Raw genomic sequence first — 20,670 nt, 5'->3', positions numbered from 1 at the left:
AACCTTTGTGATATCATAAATATTTAGAATACTTGTCCTTTTGCCAGACAATTTTCACTTTGGCAAATGAAGGTTTGGAAGGGTAAAAATTTGTCGTGAATAATGCATGTGTGTTATTTTAGAATTTTATTTATCAGGGGTCTCTTTTGAGTTTAAATTTATATCAAGTTTTGTTGATGTGTTTTTCCAGACAGCTGAATGTATTCACTGATCAGAAGTAAATTTTTATCTTTATCATATCCTAAAAATACAAAAGAAGAAGATATTGGAATTCCTCTCTACGGCTGATTCATATTAAGTCTGCATATCAGGTATGTGATCACCAGAACTAAACACGGGTATTTTTTTTATTCATTCGTATTTTTAACTTGATTTTTCCTCATGGTGTGAACAGTGGCGTAGCGAGGGCTAAATGTCCAGGGGCACCGGGGCTGCACAGAGTTTTTCAAGGGGGCAAGACTAGAGAATAATCTGTAGTTGCAAAGCTATATAAACTCAACAGAGATCTCAAATGAGGGGAGGACACAGGGGGCCCCCTCCCCTCCCCCTCCCATTACGCCACTGGGTGTGAAAGATGCAAAGTTTCTCTTCTCAGTCCGAGCTCTAATGAATTACACACTGTGGACATTGTATGCTTAGCAATAATGGCGCAGAAGCACCTTCCTGAATGTTGCTTACTCAATTCTAATGCTCCTGTGCTTTCTCTGGCTGGAGAGGTACCGTTCTTACCCGCTCACTTGACGTTTTCAATGGACTGTATATTTCTTCCACCGCTTACATTGTGGTCACTTTAAGTGCTCTGTGGGCAGACCACAAATTCCTCCCCTTCACAGCACAGATCCTGAGGCACAGTTTGTGTGGTCCTCAATACTCAAAAGGTTGAATTCCTTCAGCCTTGATTCCACATCCCTGCCAGTCCCATCAACACATTATCATCCAAAGGAAGCAAAGTATCCGGCCCTGGGATGAAGTTCAGTGCTTAACCAACACAAAAGATGGCACCGTATCAGATCACTTTTCCTCCAATTCACGGCCCCAAGGTCCTGAAGAAATTGTTAGAGATCCTTTCGGGTGAGCAATTAAAAATAATGTTTCAGTCAGAATGGCAACCCAGCCTCCAACTTAATCAGCAGAAAAGAATGGATTTTTGCACAGCACTTGTGAAGAGGTTTTGTCAAATTCCTCTTTGCAGATTTAGTATCTGAACCATTTGACAATGCAGTTTTTCTCCAGTGTGTAATGATGTTATTTCTGTTTTGCTAATTTAATCCTTCGTCAATCATCCATATATTTTACGTCCTTTTCAGTGAAGAAAACAGAGCAACCAAATCGAAACAAATGTTGACCTACATAAATATACACTGTACATACGTACAAGCAAATATCAAGAGACAAAGGGGCATCATGTAAAAAGCAAGATTTAATTGTCACAGGAAATTACTGCTCAGGAGGAACAGGTGATAATGAAGTGTTAATAATTTCCATATGATGACACTTTGCCAGGGTTTGCAGGGCTTCCATCTTGCAGACCAGTGCTTTTGTTCCACAGATGTACAAAGGAGGTTTCCCTGTGGAACAAAAGAGTTATCCAGCAAGATGGCTGCAGCGCAAAGCCTCTATAAGATATTACCAATATAGTTATCAGAAGAGAATGCAGTTTACTTCATGGGTTTTGAAGTAAACTTCTTGTATGGCACCTCACCACCGGTGGGAGATAAAGTATGTGAAATTGAAAGACTACCTGGCTATCCCGATTAATCCACATGGATTGTGCATGTTATTTATATAAAAACTTGAGGTCCATTTATAGATAACTAACCTGGGAGGGTAACTCAGCAACCTACATGTAGGGCAGAAACAGGAAAAGTTGCCTACTCTGCCCAGAACTAAGATGAATTACACCGACCCTTTTGAGTGACGTGCCAATTTATTGGCACGACTGGAAGGAATATGGACACTGGGAGGTTTGACATCAAACAAGAATAACTTTTGGGTGGTATATGCTTGAGTATATTGATGGATGAATGATATCACTGATGTTATCGCCCGGCAGTCAGAGGGAAATTAGCGGGGAAGGAACTTGGGAAAGGAACAAGGGAAGAGGCCAGTAACTGAATTAGTATATATTCTGGAAAGCCAATCTCAGCAACAGTCTCCCCATCTGAAGACGGTGGAGTATAAGGTGTGTTGACGGACATTTATTAAAAAATTGAACGATTCATCGTAACCTGTGCACAACCTGGAATTTGCCCTGCAACTTTTCCTATTTGTTGAAAACCCAAAGTGAAAAAAACTGCCCCTCTTGATCACAAACTCTCTTTTCAAGGATGTTGAAATTATCAGCAGTACGTAATATGAACTCTCTGGAAAGTTTTATAACTTTCAACTTGGACCTGATTTTAGGAGATACCTCAAGAAGTTTCTAAGCCTTCCATGGTTTCACTAATTGTAATAGTGTTTTGAGAAGACTTGAAGTCCATGTGTCAGGCCTTTCACTAACAGCCAGGGCATCTTTGAATTCTGGCTGGCTATCAGCAGTACAGAAGCAAAGTGTCAAAAAATCTCACGCATCTATCAAAAACACCCACAAATTACATGCAATACTGCTAGTAATTATACTAAAGAAAATTCCGCCCTTTTTAATGCTAATGAAACAAATGTGCAGTTGGAGGGCAAAATCTGTTACCAGCAGGGGGTGAACATCGTGCAAAAATTTGCTGCCGCATACAACTGGTAGAGTATTAAATCTTTTCGTGCCTCCTTCTTAGTGTTGTCAACAAGGCGCATGCAGAAAAAAAGTATGCACCACATGCGAGGAGCCGATGACAAGGGAAGAGAATTTTGGCTGGGGCTTTGGTTGGAGACAGCAGGGACCGGAACAGGAGGGTAGTTTTTGGTGAAACATCCCAGGGAGAAAAGTGTCTGTCTCGGGAGGAATTAAGACATCAGGTTGTAGCAGTGTAAGGTTGCCGGCTCCCGTTCACAAGAAGCAATGGTGGCACCAGGTTGACAGATTTCGCATAGTTTGTGGCATTTTTCAAAGGAGATTCAGCTAAGAATTAAGTCAATAATTAAAACCTTTCGGGGTTGACAGACTGACCTTCTTTCGGGTGGAATTGATCCGGGTCAGGTGTTGAGTAATCACATCACTGTGTTCGGTTTTCAAAACTGACATCAGACAGATTGGCATTAATCTGGAATCTAGGATATCTGAGGCATTTCTTTTTCTCGACTTTATACTGATCTTCAGTTCAATTTTCTGTGGAACCTGTGGTTGATTTGCCACTTGAGAGTGATGCCCTCAACTTGGACTCGTCACTGAACTGAACCTGTTGTGTGACACAAGAGGGCGCCATTGCATGATGGCACAGTTGACTCCAGGAGGCTTGTGGCTGCATGCATGAAATTCTTGGATACAGGAGATGCATGTATCACTCGGTGGCAGTGTTGAATCAATGAAGGACTCGCGTTGATAGATTATGTTCACGCTCCTATAGATTGACTTAGTCTTTGAAAATGATTGTTCATCGCAAAATAAATTATTGTGTAGTCTGAGTGCTTTTATACAAAAAGATGGACTATTTCATCCAGCCGTCTTTTTCTTCAAGCATGATGTCATAGTAGAGATGTATGTTTTTATACAATGAGCATTAAATTTCAAAGAAAATTTAAGTATTAAGGGATTCTCCTGTTGCTTTTCATTGTTACAAGATTCTGTTAAAGATTTTTACGCGGCTGTTGCAACCTCTGATTCGTTTCGTCAGATGATATGTCAGATTTTGTCCGTCAGTATTCCATGGTGGTTTCATTTATGCTAACTGAAAGAATTACCCTTGGTTCTTACTTCTGGTTTCAGTGACAATGCAGTTTTGTTCATTTCCAGCATCACACTGTTAGGGTTGTAATTTCTCAGTCCTCCCCCCCCGATTTCAGGCTGTTACAGTTCATTTGGAATTTTAAAGGGGTCAGCCATTCAGGTTTTGCTTTTGTTTTTGTACTTGGTGCTAAAACCCTAGATGGAGATTAACATACACGTAATCGTAGCAATTTGGAGGAGAATCCATGCATTGTAAGCTGCTTTAAAAGCCCTGAAGAATCACAGTATTTATCGTTGTTATTATTGCAACCCTTCTGCTAGATGTTTTATTGATTTCTCCTCATCCCCAATCTCTAAACTGAGGCGTTGCACTTAACCATCGCCCCCCGACTTTCTATTTTCCATCAGGTGCCGCACCAACCTTTGCGAGAGAGCTGAAGGACAAGACCTACCTACCAGGGGGCCGTGCTACGGTGTCGTGCTCGGCGTCGGGCTACCCCGCGCCCAAGCTCACCATGATGAAAGACAATGTCACGTTATCGAAGGGGGCCATCAGGGGCATTTCCTACAAGAGTGGAAAAGGGTGAGTGGTCATGTGACTTCCGATTTTAGCCTGATCCCTCTGCCATCCCCCCACCCACCAAAACATGAGAGGTTGGGACATCTTGTGAAAATAAGTGAAAAGGTTTGTTGAATTCCGTAGATTTTGATGAAGAACAGTGTTCGTAAAAGAGGAAAGAAAATAACTGTTTAAATTAAAAGTAGGAAATGAGCAATTTCTACGCAATGATAGCAAACGCTAGTAGGCAAACTGGTTTAATCTGTTCTTGATTAATAAGAAGCATTCATATCAGGGCACTTCACTATTATCGGCCATCTTCATCAGATAGTCAGATCGGTTCTCTGCCCTCACAGGTATCTTGGTTAGAAAAAGACAACTGGAGACCAGTGCTTTTACCTAGGAAACACCAGCACCGTTCATGGATTGAACAAGTGTACACACAGGTGTACATGTGTGTACTTTGTTTTAGAGTTTCACAAATGACCACTGGGTTGCAATTTCCTGGATTTTTCAGGATTTCAGACACAAAGCCCTGCATTTCTAGAGCTTTAAAGTCATTCAGGTTGTGCCTTGGACTTGGGAAAAATGGGCAAAAAGCCATATGCTGGATTGACAAAATCACAGTCATTTTGGAGGGAACTCTTGCCTAGGGCATTAAAAGGAGTCGTGCAAAGTCACAGTGCTTTGGTGTAGTGGTATTCAACTCCTCAGCTGGATGTTACGTTGATTTCACTTCATCCTCCGATCTCACCCCTGAGACCATTGTAGCCAGCCTTTATGATCTGATAAGTTTCCCCCACTTAAAGAGAAGCATTTACTTTGTAGCTTCTACTGATGAAGTGTTTGGGGTTTGTGTTAATCTTGAACTCCAGGGGCATCAAGTTAAAACTGAAGAACCTACAGAAAGCAGTTCACGAAGGAGTGTACGCGTGCATTGCTGACAACGGGGTCCACCCCCAGATAATGACAAGTGCAACCATCGGTAAGAGATACATGTACATAGATCAGATCACTGTGCAGCCTTTCCTATTGCTCCTGTCTATTATGAAAATCACACTTACCTTAACACGCGGATAATCAGGTTTCTGGATATGTAGAACCGCGCAAAAACGACCTTGCCAATTCGCGATGGCCAGAGCGATTCTTGTTGCTCTGTGTGTCCCACAAATGTTTCCACAGAGATCTGTAAATTCGCAACTTCAACGCGCAACTTCTGCGATCGTCCAATGGGAGCCTGTGAATCGTGGCGGGTCCGCCTTTGTGACGAAGTCACTTATGAACCGGATTGGAAGGCCTTGGAAAGTCCCAGTGTTTTATTGTTCTTGGTATGACCCCTCTGCCGTATATTTTGTGACTGTCTCTTCATCCTCCATCTTGTACCCGTCATTTCATTATGCGTAGAATCTGTAATACATTGTGCATCCCTATTTGTCTCTGTTTTCCTCGGTCAAGGCACATTTCTTTGCACTGTCTGCATGCATTAGCCGATGAGCTTGTCTTTGAGAAGCCTTCTAGAATTCAGGGGGGGTCAGCTCTGTTTATGGTATAAGCACGCAGTGCCATATTCTTTACACTTTGGACAGCATTTAAATGGACACAGGACCTTAAATCAATGTTATCTCAGAGCTAACCGGGGAAACACGATCATGGCCATTGGCTGTCTGATGCATCTGTTCGGGATCAGGTGGTCTCTCCCATTGGATGCGATAATTGCAAGTTTGAAGTCAATAATGGGCGACAGAACCAGAGAGAGATGGGGATTTGCATCCCCCCCCAGTGTTTGAAATCATTTTTCCCAACTATTCAATTTACGTCCACGAAAACTGACAGAAACGTACTTGTACATGCAAGCGTAATGGACATTATTTTGGTTCATAAAATTCCCCATCGATCTCTATGGTGGTGTATCCTTGGTTTTGAACTCTAACCTTGATGTTTGGTTGGCTCGTCTTCTGGCCACCCTTGACAAATCTTGAATTTGCCTGTCCGTGCCTTTTAGTTGCATCCAGAATAGATGTCTCAATGTGCATACCAAATTTAGAGGCGGGGGAAGCCATCAGGTAGCAGAGATTTTGCCCCGCCTTGTCAGAAGATGGGAAAGCGCTCTTGTAAGTTGCGGCTAATGACATGAAAACCTACTCCTGTCTGTACTTGCGATACAAACAACTACACATGTAACTTGAGAGTTATACTGTCGCGGCTGAGTTTGCACGGCAGTCGCGGCTGCATGCAGAATGTCTCCAAACATAGCCCCGTTTTACAGGTAACATCGCACGACAGGGCACTGTGATTATTAGTCTAGCTCATCCTTCTCAAAGATGAAACACCGCTGTCTCGAATCTTCGGTGTTTGATTAACGGCTGGCGTCTGATCGGACAGCATAAACACTTGTCATTCCATGTGACCGTGGGCCCATCTCAGATCCATCAAGAGGCGGCCTGGGACGGTTGGCAGCACAGTGTGGATTTTAAAACGCGACCGTCTGGAATTGGTTTTTTTTTAATGGGGCATGCTTAAAACAGTGATAAGGTGGTGAACACGTAAATGGCTGCAATCAGACATGGAGCATGTGCAGTGGAAGCTCCAAAAAGCTTCAGTCAGCTTTGCGTGGGAGCGGCATTTAAATTCTCGTGCCGGTATTACCCAAAAAAGGTTTAGGGATTTTTTTTATGGCATTCAGTAAGGGCAGTACTTACATTAATTGCATACCAGCACCTTAGATAAACCACATGGGCATGGTAACTGTTTGTGTATATTTACCATATCCTTGATACTGCTCTGATCATATTTGCTATTACAACACTGGTTCTGTGTTGTCGCTAGATAACATTTGTCAAGTTTGGTGAGTGATTACACAGTTCAGTTACTGTCTCCACCCATCATGTGAATGGAACAATCCATTGGTCAGTTTTATTTTTTTAACTCATTACATCATCTCATACCACACAGATCTTTATCTCGAATTGAATTAAATTATCATCCTATTTCACCCTGTTGGTGTTATTGCCATGCGGCATTTGTATTTGGGGGTGGGGGGGATGGCTGTGACCTTGGATGTGAGTCGGATGTTCAGATAGTTGCAGCAATGGCAAAGAGACATGCAACCGGGGAAGATGTGTCGGATGGTTGTCATTCTTGAGATGTTTTGCCGTGATCCTGCAGAAGGAGTTTGCGGGAAGTGTTGAGTTGAATGGGAATCAGACCGAAGATGGAAGGGATTCTAGCGACTTCTGATTTGAGGTTGAGGACCCTTTAATTTGAGGACACAGCTCAAAGTTTGTCCCCCAAAAATGAACCCCAAATACACATGAATTACTTTTCCTTACCATGAATTTGAGCATCCTTATTTATAAAACAGTAGTGACTTTGATTCAGTCTTAAAAAATATAAAAACTGTGTGACAATTTGAAGCACATGTATGTTCATATGAAGGACGGAAACAATTTTCAGATTTTACCATGCGATCATTCTTATTAAAATTTTCACCAACAGTGTTGGGATTTCAAGAGTGAATTAACCAGATTTGGCCGGATTTTTTATGCATGAATGATACAAGACGTAATGCACTTGACATGCACAACTCCGGATCACTCTAATGATGTCATTCCTCCATCCCTAAGAATAGCTATGATGTAATCAGCATGTGACTTGACGATATGAGTGCAGCAACTGCTCGAGTAAGCATTGGGGCATTTTACAATACCTCAATATCAAATCTGCCTGCTTCATTTCTTATTTGCCCCTGGGTAGCCTGGCAGGCATCAGGCAAATCAATCACAAGGTCTTATGGTCAGATAACACAGTCTTGGCGTATGGGAGCCAAGCTACACATCCGTCCATTCAGAAACCAATATTACCTGCATCCAACACTGGTCTATTGTGGGCCATCAGATGAGGCTGGGTCCAGTCCTGCTCCCGGAGAATTACTCAATAGGTGTGTGTGTGCCTAGGCTCGTGTACGCATATTTGAATCAGCGGTTAATACACTGAAAAGCAAACATTGGGCTCCTCGTCGGCAGAGGCAGCTGCGACTTAGCGAAGAGCGTCGAGATTAAAAAAAAAACTCCACAGCCAATCAAGACTGAGGAAATTCTACGCCAGGGTGTGTGCTACCGAGTGGCGTTATTTGAGAACTGCCCGTCTGTTGGTAGACGGCGGGCTTATGAAGAGAGAGCTCGGAGGCTAAAAAAGAAAATATTTGTGCCGACAAGCAGGATTATGAATGGGACAGTAATGTTGCAGTCGGACTCGGTCTATCAAACCGGCTGTTTTTTGAGAGATGGTTTTGTTCTGCCAGACACTAAAGAAACAGCCCGACATTTGTTGTGAAGCGCTGACCTGTAGCCGGCCACACAGAGGAAGTCTGCAGCCTCCACAAGCGTTTGGTGTTTGCAGTTTATGTCAGAGCTGTGTGCCTGTATCCCGTTGTTGAAGCACTTTACCGACATTTCTGTACAGAAAGGCTGCCTTCAATAAACTGATGAACAGCATTTAAGAGGCAGCTTGCCAGCTAGTCTTTTGAGTTTGCCGATAACAGGCTGTGAACGTGGACAGCTTTGTTTTATCGGTACCAGGAAGAACCTACTGCTGTCAGTCATATCCTGATAGCAGAACTTGGACATTGAGCCCCAGACATTTCCTACAAAGTTACCTGGCCAAGTTGACATAGCTTGTAGAACTACCAGGTACACAGTTAACGACCGGTGGAGTACTTTGTACCCTCCAAACAGGTGCTGAGCTGAACGACGTCACGTTTCTGGGCACAACGTGTAATCACCTGACTGTTAATGAGTGCCACGCCAGTGCGTACTCAGAGGCAGAAATCACTGGATGAACCAGCAGCCGTGTCCGTGCACCCAGACTGTAGTTGGATCGGAGTAGCGTCGTTGAAGAAGCACTTACTCCAGATAGAGACAGAAAGTTGGTCAGTTTGGCAGTTTGTAGCATCCAAACACTAAGCACCTGGTGCATATATCGGAGACCGTGGTCATAGATCACTGCTTCCTGAACATTGCTGTTGGCCTTTGATCCACAACAAGCCATTTGCAGTTGGGAAAGTTAAGCCCCCTCGGTTTTGTGTCAGCTTAGGTTTGAGTACTGCGTTGGATTCAGTGTTTGACCAAAGGAAAAAACTCACAAGAGCAAATATGGGGAGGTACTTCAACATCAAGAACGAAAAGGGAGTAGCCATCGCGCAACCCCCAAAGCGGACATTTGACACCATCTTCTCGTACCTCTTCAAAAGCATTATTGTCGTCTTCATATTGATAGGATTCATCTTTATCATAGTAACGGCAACTACCGATTGGACAATTCATGTGGTGAGCGAAAACAAAGGTAGGAACCAGTATGTTTCGAGAAGTTTCTAGGAAATGACCCCCGCATGAAACCTTATCGATTAAAATAAGAAAACAATGTGTGTGTTGGTATTGCCACTCTTAAAGAATTAGCTGTTCTTTATTTTAAATGGTTTTAGGTTTTTGAATGGAGAAGAGATGGCTCCACTGTTTTGTTAACTTGAACACGTATGCGTTGTGCTCTGAAATGTATGTACATGTAATTGAAAAAACCTTTTTATTCTTCTTGTATTCACAAAGAAAACATTCTCATAATGGCTCTGATCATGTTTGGCATAGAAACTTCAAATGCCAAAGGCTTTTCATGCGGTAGAAGTTGGAGGTCTGTCCGTGAATAAAAGCAAACGTTTGTACCACCACTGCAGGGGGGAGGGGAGTTGAAAGGAGTAAATACAGTGTGAAGTTTCTGAAGGGAAGAAAGAAAGTGCTATCAAAGGGTAGACTCTGGTTGACAAATCCGTGGAGACACCATAACTACCAGACCGTGGTGGCACCATACTCTCACGTGCGTTCCTAAGCTTGACGCTTTGGGCCAATTGTGATACCCTGTTGGTTGAAGAAAAAGACAGCGACTTTCAAATTGCCTGTCTTTCATTTTTCCAGTTGCTGTTCTGCTTATTTGTATATGTCAGGGTCTGTTTGCTGTGAGACCCAAGGATTCAGGAGTATGTCTGATACTTTACCAAAAAATATCAAAATGCTTTTGGTCAATGTCTCAAGCCAGATATTTATCGATGATTAACCCAAATGTGCATGGATTCCAGCAAAGGATTTCCCCAGCCATGTTGGGGAAATCAAGACACAAATTGCATACTTGACACTCATGTTTTGTCCGCTGTCTTGTCAAAAAAGTTGGCCTTTTTTTTTCATTGGCAGATCATGAGGTGACAGAAATTTTGTTTGGTCAAGTTTTATGCATCACAGTTTTAACATGCTTTACGTATACATGCGTGATTTGTTTTTTTTTCAAGTTCTGACAGTTTTGTCGTCACATTTCATGTCTCCTACGTGAAGTGATAACAATTTTTTTTTGTCAACATTACAGTCTTCACGTGCGGTGTACATGTACATGTGGGATTTTTACTGCATTATCTTGTAATTATGTGGCCATTTTACTTTATTCCAAGTGTTTGAATACTTTACTCTCAAATTGTATTTTTAATGGCAGCCATGTTTGATGAGGATTGTCGTTATACTGATGTCTTTGGACAATTTGGGAACCCTTGAGGTCAAACTTACTTGTAATTTAGAATCCTGACAGCCAATTTCCATGTAATCTGCCGTCTTTCCCCCGAGGGTCAATTTGTCAATGCGGCTTCAATTTCTCGGCAATGTTTTTTAAATGGATGAGCGGAGGGTATGCGCTGATCAGCAAAGATGCGTTGTGGCATGCACGCTTTATTCGCCGAGAAACTTTTTGAAATGCAATTGCAAAATGTGCATTGGGAGGATTCATTTTTGCCAGAAACGGAAGCGTCTAGCCGCATCCATAGCCTGCCTCACATCTTGCACATTCCCAGTCCCAAAAACCGTCTGCGATGCGTGTCATCTCCTGGCGAGGAAAACCAGTCCATTCATGAGCAATGTTGTGCATGAAGTCTTGAAGGGTACGAATCGATTCTGGCATTGTCCCCTGGAGAACAGGGACACTCCATCATGACTCGTTGATTAAAAACCCGAAATATCTCCCATGGCAGAGCATACAGCAGGGCCTCCCCGCGCGCCGAATTCACATCAGCACCACATCATCTTTTTCTCTATTCATTGCTGTCATCCGTATTGTAAATTTGACATGCATCGTACACTATAAGCAACATTTCTTGGGACTCAGCGCCCCAGAATTTCCCTTTTATTGTCTTTCTGCTGCAAACAATCCTGCCAGAATTAACGTGATTTTTTTTTCGCAAAGTGTTTCAGGTTTTTTCCCGCTGTAGTTTATTCAGAGTGAGTTTATTTATTTTGTACATTTGCTCTCTCTGTGTCACAGACGTTACTTTAAAAGTTTCAACAAGTGAAAAAAAGGCACCCAAGGACACAATTTACATCCTTAAAAGGATCTTTTCTCAAAATATGTACATGTACATGTACGTCATCTCTTGAATTGAGCACACATGTTCCAAAAGAACATCAAGTGGATTCCAATGATCAGTTTGAGATGTGTGCCGTGTTCCCTCAGGTTTCTTAGCTGCAAATGAGTTGGAATATTTGGTGTGCCATTTGTCCTCTTTCAACTGGACATCATAACATTGCATTATAAAAATCAGTGTAACTCCTTTGGAAATATCTTATATCTGTGATGTGGAAAATACATTAAGCAATGGTAATGCTGTGTGTGCAGAAAATCATTCTCAAATCATGATATTCATTTTTCCCCGTTTCCACTTGACCATATTGGGGATGCTTCGATCTGAAGAGGTTCTTTTGCCGGACAGGTGATATTGGATGTTGTGATAGCAGCGTGATGCTGCACTTTTGGATGTGCGTGTACCAGTTTAACTGGCTCCCTCCAGTCGCCAGACATATCATGCAGGAGGACTTATTGGCCAATAATGAAGCCCCTTTTGCGTCGCGACGCTTGCCCGAGAAAGCGACCAATAACGGAGGAACTGCCGCTAGGGGATTTGCTAGGGGGCATATGATAAACGATCGGCTGTACCCTCCTGGTTTATGCTCCATAAACCCTGATCTAGATTGCAGATAGTCTGGATCGATTGCTTAGAAACGACCAACTTTTTTCACTTTTACCGTTAACTGAAGAAAGTTTAGTTACGGTATCTGAAGACCGAGAATTTTACCTCTTGCCAACAGACTAAAAAACTGAATTTATCGCAGAGCAGTTACTTTTGCATTTGTAATATTAGTGTTGGGTTCATTTCATGTTAGACTTTGTTTTAAAATACATTAACAAAAATACACTGGCAACCCAAGAGTTGAACAGGTAAGTAAAAAAATCATGAACGGTTAAGAATTGGACAAACTAGTTATAGATTTACCGTAGTTGAATGGGTGTCCATGATAATGATTAAACCTGTGAAGTCACCCGTGGCAGACATGATGATTTGATTATATACAGAGTATTTTGAAAGGCAACTTGGAATTCCTTGGTGAGCGTACATCACCATAAACACTGTGTCTTTGGTGTAGTTTGAGGGAGAAAGGAAGAATGTTTGTAGTATTGACTCAGCTGTTTCCTTCAAGAAGTATTGGACTTGTTTCTCTGTTTTACTGAAAATACGTGATGATGAGGGAACAGGACCAGTTGATTAATGAAGGCAAAGGACATGTGTGAATGGTTGTCCATTAATCAACCAAATTCAAGTATGGAGGTAGGCTGACAAAATGACAAGTAAAGTAACAGTGCAAAATTAATTTTGCTTGCTGTTTTCTCAGCAGGGTACTTTGCAACAGAGATTTGCTTCTTTTCCCATTTTTTTCTTTATTAGCAAAGTATGCTTTTCTCCATCAGAATCACTCTGTTGTCTGGGCTTATATCGAAATCTGATCGCCACTTCTGGCCAAGAAGACAGAACTCAGGTTTTAATGTTTTAAAGCTTTTATTCAGACAGATATCAATGAAATTGTTGATGGGGGGAATCATCATCAAATACTGTCTCCAAAATCAAATGACGTCCTATCAGTGTGCCTGTTGGCATTATTACTCATCGGTCAGGTAGACTTACTGATTTTTGTGAATGTGGAAGCAATTGGCATTTTTTTTCAAGCCAAATTTCGGCAGCTGCACCTGCAGTTTGAAATCGAGAATCAGTGAGAATTTCTCTGAGTCAATAGTTCAAGGACCTGTCTCAGCAACTCAACTCTCACCATCCTGCGATGATCCAAAATGAAAAGAGAGAATACTGAAAATTGCCTTAAAGGAGCAGCAGATGAGCTTTTAAAGTGGTGGTCTAAAATCAGTGCTTCTCGATTTCCACTAGGAAAATGAGTTAAGCATAATTCAAAATAAGCTAGCACCCACTATGGTGTGCAGAAAATTACATTGACAGCGGAGCATTGAGGACTGTTAGCATTAACTAGTCATTCTTGCCGGCAGATTGATTGTCCCTGCTTCCATTTGGGGGGCACTGGTGTCTTTTATCAAAATGATACGGACTACGTGTGCCTTTAAGAAGGTTCTTTCGTTCCCGGCGTACTAGTTGTAATTAATATTTTAGTTCAGGTATCGTGTATCTCAGACTCATTAACCTCGCTGGCCGCCGCCCGAAAATCAATCCAGATTTTTTTTACCGCGAGGACTTGGACAGCCACGGAGAAAGATTTACACCGGGAAGAAACAAAAATCAAAGGCTCCCAGCAGATTGCCTTTGAAGAGCTCCCCCCCCCCGACTTCAGGACAGCCCAAGCCTTTGGAAAGGAACTGCTTCTTTTCTCTGTAGAAAAACGAACTTGCCGAAGATGAGCCACAACTCAATAGAAGCGTATGGTACATGATGTATGCACGACCTTATTCGTGTAGCTAGCCTGCTACTGATGTGCAAGGAGGACTTGAGTGGAAAAGTTGGAAATAATCCCTCTCTGGAGCCTGCGGTAGCTAAGTTTTGTAAGGCATAAACAACATTTCATCACTGTCTGATAACAGTACCACGGTCAAGCATTCAGAAATCTGATAATGAGGATTTTTATCTTCTACGGTTGTATCTGACCGACACTGCGAACATGGAGGGTCAGAGTTTAACGAGTGTCTAAATTTCCTTGAAAAGCAAGCAAAGAGAAATACATCATAAGCCTTTACAGTACAAGTGAAAAAAGTGCCAGAAAACTAAAGATTCATGTTACAGTTGCTATTTTTCAGCTTTATTGTCAGCCTTTTATTCCAGTTACTGAGTTTGCTGTGCTCTCCCTATTTTCTCCTCTTGTTGTTAATCTTGTTTCGACAAACCACTTAATTCCATCCAGGGTATTTTGTCAATAAACCTTTTTTCGATGTGACAGCCCTCCCCGTAAAACTCTTACAGATAGAGGTGCTAAAACATTCAATTTACCCGTTACAAACAGAAAGCTTGTGTCTCTTTCCGTGTCTCCTTTTTTCATTCTGTGTTTTTTTCCCGAGGCCTACGCTCGGCTTTCATTTACCCTTTACTGCCATCTGAGATTTCTGCACTGCACTCAGTGCTTCCTTTCATTTGGAGCACGGAGATTTATCATGGTAATGAAAAGAATGGAGTGCTTCCCCCGTTATTACGCCGAGCCAGCCTTCCAGGCAGCTGACCCCAAAATTTTACTTCTATGGAACCCTGGGCGGCCAAAGAAAAAGCATACAGAATGGGACGTACAGATCCATGAAGTGAATTGTGGGAAATCTCGGTTGTGTGTGTGAGGGGGTATAAAATGGAAATAATTGGCGTCCATCTCATGAGACTCTCTGGTAACAACTTGATGCTGCTTATTGTATCCTTGGGGACTATCAAGTGAAATGTGTATAACTCCGAACTATCTTGGCCGCTGGATTGATTTGAAAATCTTGGAGGTGCTGCAAGGTGGCTACTAGTCTGCTAAATTGTAAAAGTTGTCAGGCTGTTTTTGGTGACACAGCATACAAATGCATCGCACGACAGAAAAACTCGGGAAGCGAAGCACTTTGCCTACTTACCATATTGTCAACCACCCTGTGCAAGTTGACTGCTGATCAAAAGTCTAGACCCTCTTGCTAGTAATTTCACTCACATCATGTTGGATAAAACCTTTATAAAAACCTTTTATTATGATCCTGGTATTTACCAACCGCTGGCTGATTAAATCATTTAATTCATCTCCCTCCTGTCTGACCTATCCTCCGGTATTTTTGCTCCTTTTTCTCCGCCCATCGCTGGAAGGGTAACACGATCCCCGTCTCTCAGTGTCGGGGTTGCCCCCCCCCTCTTTCATTCTCTTTGATTGCTTTTCCCCGGACAGCAATGAAAACTGGCCGATGATGAGGAGAATTTGATGGAGAAGTCACCCTTTGTGGTGCTGCATAATGAAGGATCCACAGCAACTACGGGTGTGTTTGTCTAATTTATGCGTGGGAGAAAAATAAACAAAAGTACTCAGGACATCCAACCATTTTAAATGTTAACTACCAGGGCAGAGCGGCTGGTAGATTTCAATCCCAGTACAATATTTTGACGTTATCACAAGCTGTATCTGATTAAGACCTGCACTTTTTAAACTTGCACGTTTAAGAGTACACACTGCAAAGTGACGCTCCCTGTTGCACTATCAATAAAGTGCGATGTTTTGCTTTTGGAGTTCTTGGCTGTAAGTGTCCTGCCTGTTTTTTTGCTGCTTGCCTGTCATTATTTAGTCTGAATTATGTTTTTTGTGTATCCTACCGGTAGGCTGTTTTCCTGTGGTTTGTGTGTCTGTCGTTGTCAGTTTTCCATTCTCTCTCTCTCTCTCTCTCTGTGCTGATCTGTTACTCCCAACATGTCTGCCTGTCTGTCTGTGCTCCCAAGCAGCCATCCTGATTGTAATTTGTTCTTGCCAGTCTCCATGTTAATTTTCTTGGTCTCCATCTGTCTGGGTCCTTGTCTTCCTGCCTTGCCTCTGTGTGTGTCTCTCAATATCAATCTTTCTCCGTCTCCCTGCAAATCTGCCAGTCTCAACTTATCAGTCTGTCTCTGTTCCCTCATGTCAACCCGATGGCTTGTCCGTCTTGCTGTGCCATTAGTTGGTTCATTTACCCACCTCTTTCTCTACTTCGGTCCCTTTTCTTACTGGCTCGCGCAACCAGGCATGTGACTTTTCCTTAGATCAGTTGATTTCCTCATTTCTCACTTCCTTATCATGTCATTGAAAACTAAAAAACACTGTACAAAGTCCTGTGAAGATTGGCGTTTTCTTGGTTTTGTCAAAGTCCAAGTTGCATGCCTGCTCAATTTGATGTTTGATGCCTATGAAGAGAGACATAGCTGCATTGTGTTTGTTCAAACACCTTTGGACATCAAGGCAACAGTTTTGCATGATACTCAAACATGTAAAGTAATCGGCATGTCCAATTAATGTGATCAGGTGCCCAGACTTAATTGCAAAGGTGCAGACATGTAGTGGATGGTTCCGTGTTGAATTTCTATCTATGGACTCGGTACTGGCCATAATTTTTTCATTGTTAAAGACAAGAAGTTCAAAACTTGATTACAACAGCATTTTGATTACACCTTCCATTTTTGTCGTCGAGATTTTGTCGAGATTTACAGACGTCATTGTGGGTTTCTTTCAGTCTCTAACGGTTTCACCGCCTTCCAATCAGAATGGGAAAATTTTTCCATCTGAATTAATTCGGAGAAAATCTCTAGCGGTGAGAGAGTGGCCGCTATTTTCATGCATCAGAATTATGAACCATGATCCAGTCATTTTTTAATCATGAGACACCATTCCTTACATGTCGACCTCTACTGATGTAGCTGTATTGTGCTGCTGCACAGTAATTTTCGTTTGAGTGACAGACTCTTTATTCTGAAAGCTGCTCACATGTCATGGTGCAGTATGTTCCATTTTTGTCAGTTTTTGGAAGCTTGTTCTAACCTCCTTCTGAGGTTGTCCTTGTAGCTGCCATTTTCTGTCTGGTGTGTTGAGGACAGAAGGTAATATTTGATGCGTCTTATATTTCCTATATTCATATAATGTGGTATTACAGTAAATGTATGTGGATATTTGAATTCACTGGCTTTACCAATATTTTGGCAAATTCAGTGACCTGCTGTAGTAGACATGTTATGGAAAATTGGATTGCTTTGTTGATGACGAGTTTTATTCATCATTGAAGATACAATGTCATGCTACATGTATAAATTGCTTATGGCAATTGACCCATATTTAAGGAATCCAATTAAACCCTTGTGAGGGTAAAAAGTTGAAATTGAGACAATTTACCGACAACTTCTTTGCAAACGACTTGATCATTTAGGGGATTCAGTTGTTGTGATGACTAAGTCAAAATGAGGCAGAGACGACCACAAGGTGAAGATTATCATGAAGCCAGCGTATTGATTTCTGCTTTTGATTGGTGATATAAATGTGCATCCAGAGGATATGCAGAACGTGTCAGGACTCAGCGTCTCGTTCCCTGACTCCTCTTTGTGTTATTGATTTGGCCTGATCGCCCAGGGCATTGTTATGCTAAAGGGTGATAATAAATGCTTAATTAATATTTCGGAATTGGTCAGGCACACGTCTTTACATTCTCATGTTTGAAAAGGGAATAGTAGATGAAGACATGGAAATAATCACATTTCAGTGGCAACATTTTGCTGTTTTCTTGCCAGAAATTTTCAACTGAATTTGAGAGGTAAAAAAGTCTTTGACAAGATGAAGTATTTGCCTTTGTGGACGTGGATTGTTTTTCAGAAAGCATAAGTATGAACTACACAGCAAAACACAAATGTTTGGTATTTATGTGTTTAAAAATATTCAATCATAAGTTGATGTTTCTTCTTGTGCACATTCATGTGCAATATGCGTCAGCTCTATTATTTTGGAAGTTTAAATTAATAATGCTTTGTGGCGTTCACACACTGTTTGACACGGTTGCTTAGAGGCATCTAAATTCTGACGACTTCCTATTTATTTCTATTCACATAGTCTTTTCAGCTTAAGTTGGGTCAAATTGCAATCCAATTTTGCATTTTGTGATGTCGACTTGGCAAGTCGTTTGTGGTGTGAATGCAATTAGATCGAAGACGGAGGATAATTCACCGACCTGCCCAAAGCACCATTGCACAATTGGTATGCTCTAGTTATTAAACGGTTTCTCCGGGCCCTCATATTCCGAGCAATTTTCCCAGTACGGGTGCCCATTTGCAGAGCCTGCCTTTGTGTGTTTCTCAAGCGGAAATCCTGCAGCCTTATCGCGATAGCAAAATCTTATTCAGAGACTGTTTTTGCTGTTTGGTTGACATGAACTGGAACAAGATTATTTTTTTCTGCTCAAGCAATTTTCTTGGATATGAATACTTTAAATCAACAATCACTGTTGCCCTTTTCTGTTGGAAAACGTAATTAAAAAATATTTGAGAAATTAGCGGTCTGGTATTGGATAGAATTACATTTTTTTAACGAGGAAAGATACTGAAACATTGGTAAGGTCGTGTCTATTCATTATTCTGTTCTGAGAAATTTCCTTGGGACTCCAGAGTTACATGTATGACTTCAGAAAAGTTACAGAATTTTATGTGAGCATTTCATTTATTACCCAAACACACATGTTTACAAGTCAGAGAACAGATTTTTGTAGCAAGAATATAGCAGTTGCCAAAAGGACTGTGATGTATTGGAAATTTAAACTCTACCGCCACCTGTCCTTTGGTTTGTGGCTAAGCTAGCATGTATTTCTGATTTGTTGAGAGGTGGACATCACCTCTGTCTGGCCCCACTGGTCATTGGGTTGAGCGTGAGAGTAGACCATTGAGACAACGGCTCTCCTCATGGAGCAGCATCTCTCTTCCAGTAATTGGCTGATGATTGGAAGAGTTGGGAGAATGGAAATCAAAGGAAATGAAGCTGACGTGGAATCAAGTCCGCAGGTTAAGCAGACTGAGACTCCCAGCGGAGGCAGACGAGTGCGTACTATTGCAGGTTGTTGTTCGTTCAAATTGTGGTCACTTGTTCTCATCAGGTCTCTCGGACCAATTTCCCAAGTTAGAAACTGTCCTCCGTGGGTGGACAAACACATGTATGCATACAATACACGCTGCAACTTGGGGGTGTATTAAAGGGAAAATATCCGTGATGTTGAATTGAAAGGTCAAGAGAGTTGTTTCCAACAGGTGGTTGAAAGATGAGCACTCTACAAGCTAAGATGATCTCTGAGGAACTTTCCTCACATTTGTTCCTGCTTGATTTGTTCAATCAAACTTATCCAGAAGATCCCTAAACATTAAATAGATAAAGATGGGAACGTGATGATTTTTTGTTCATTTCCAAGAAGTCGATATATTTTGCCGTCATCCAAGGAAGTAAGTTCCGTCTTCTGCTTCATGCAGCCACGGATCCTCAGCGAGTCCGCTCGGATTGCTGTATTCCAATGCCCAAACCAACGCAAGTCAGGGCCCCAGGCATAGCACCAGTACATGCTCCAGCACGGCTCTGGCACAGGCTAAGCTTGGAGGAGAAAGGGGGGGGGGAAGAGACACTGCAGCACAGACTGTCTCAAGACGATGCAACCCTTTGATCTTGTCTGGGTCTGCTTGTATCGGACGCTCCTTGAGGCAACGAGCAGCAAGTCAGTTGCACAACTGAAGAGAACACTTGAGGACGGAGGAGAAAATGTTTTAGATCTCGTAGCCGCCGTGGCCTAACCGTCATTGATTGGGCACTTATCTAAGTTCGGTGGAGTGCCAAACTGAGTCCCATGTGTAATTTTGGGATTTGATTGAACGAGATTTATTGGAGTGAAATAATGTCCCTTGAAATAAAAGTGTGATGACACAGATTTGGAGCCCTTCGCGTGCATGTAAATTTATTAGCATATGCATACCTAATTTCGAAAAAGAGAAAGCAAAGAATATATGATGATATTACGTTCGGTTCTTCATCCTTTTCAGTAAAAGAAATTGCAGTCAAAACCAAGAATTATTCCATTGAATTGTTTTGGAAGATTTCAATATTACATCATTCAGCCTAATTTCTTCCCTGTTCAATTTGACAAAGAAATCCACCGCTTCAGAAACAACCACACCAGTTCTTGGTTACGACCACCCCCCTGCTTCCTTGTTCTAAAATCGCACACCGACAACCCTACAATCGTTGTTGGACTTGTTAATTGAAATTAACATGTGTATCACGAATCTCAATGCATTCTTTGCAGCTTCACTTTAATTCATGCCTTCATGCGGAAGTTTTGGCAGTAGGAGTTAAATAAGCTTGAAAAAAAAAATGGCCTCAAAAAGTTGATTTATTTGGCCAGATCCATTGGCCTCCCCTCCCCCCTGCACCGGGTG

The 20,670-nt window shown here is 41.9% G+C and overlaps 1 protein-coding gene across 12 annotated transcripts in view; it reads left to right on the top strand.

The window, feature by feature from the left end:
* Nucleotides 1-20,670, top strand: part of LOC110974006 (uncharacterized) — a 96,793-nt gene that overhangs the window by 52,611 nt on the left and 23,512 nt on the right. For 9 of the 12 annotated variants that reach the window (XM_087129753.1, XM_087129752.1, XM_087129748.1 and 6 more), the window contains exons 2-3: nt 4,226-4,400; nt 5,252-5,361. In XM_087129753.1, the coding sequence (XP_086985879.1) occupies nt 4,226-4,400; nt 5,252-5,361 (285 nt within the window). Of the gene's footprint in view, nt 1-3,463; nt 3,629-4,225; nt 4,401-5,251; nt 5,362-8,152; nt 9,717-20,670 lie in introns of those variants that run through there. The other 3 variants (XM_087129757.1, XM_087129756.1, XM_087129758.1) reach the window with 3 other exon arrangements.

The sequence above is a fragment of the Acanthaster planci genome, linkage group LG19, assembly GCF_054643075.1.
Source record: "Acanthaster planci isolate LZ-2023a linkage group LG19, COTS_SCS, whole genome shotgun sequence".
Lineage (NCBI taxonomy): Eukaryota > Metazoa > Echinodermata > Asteroidea > Valvatida > Acanthasteridae > Acanthaster > Acanthaster planci.
The sequence above is the reverse complement of the archived record's forward strand: the minus strand, read 5'-3'. Positions and strand labels throughout refer to the sequence as shown.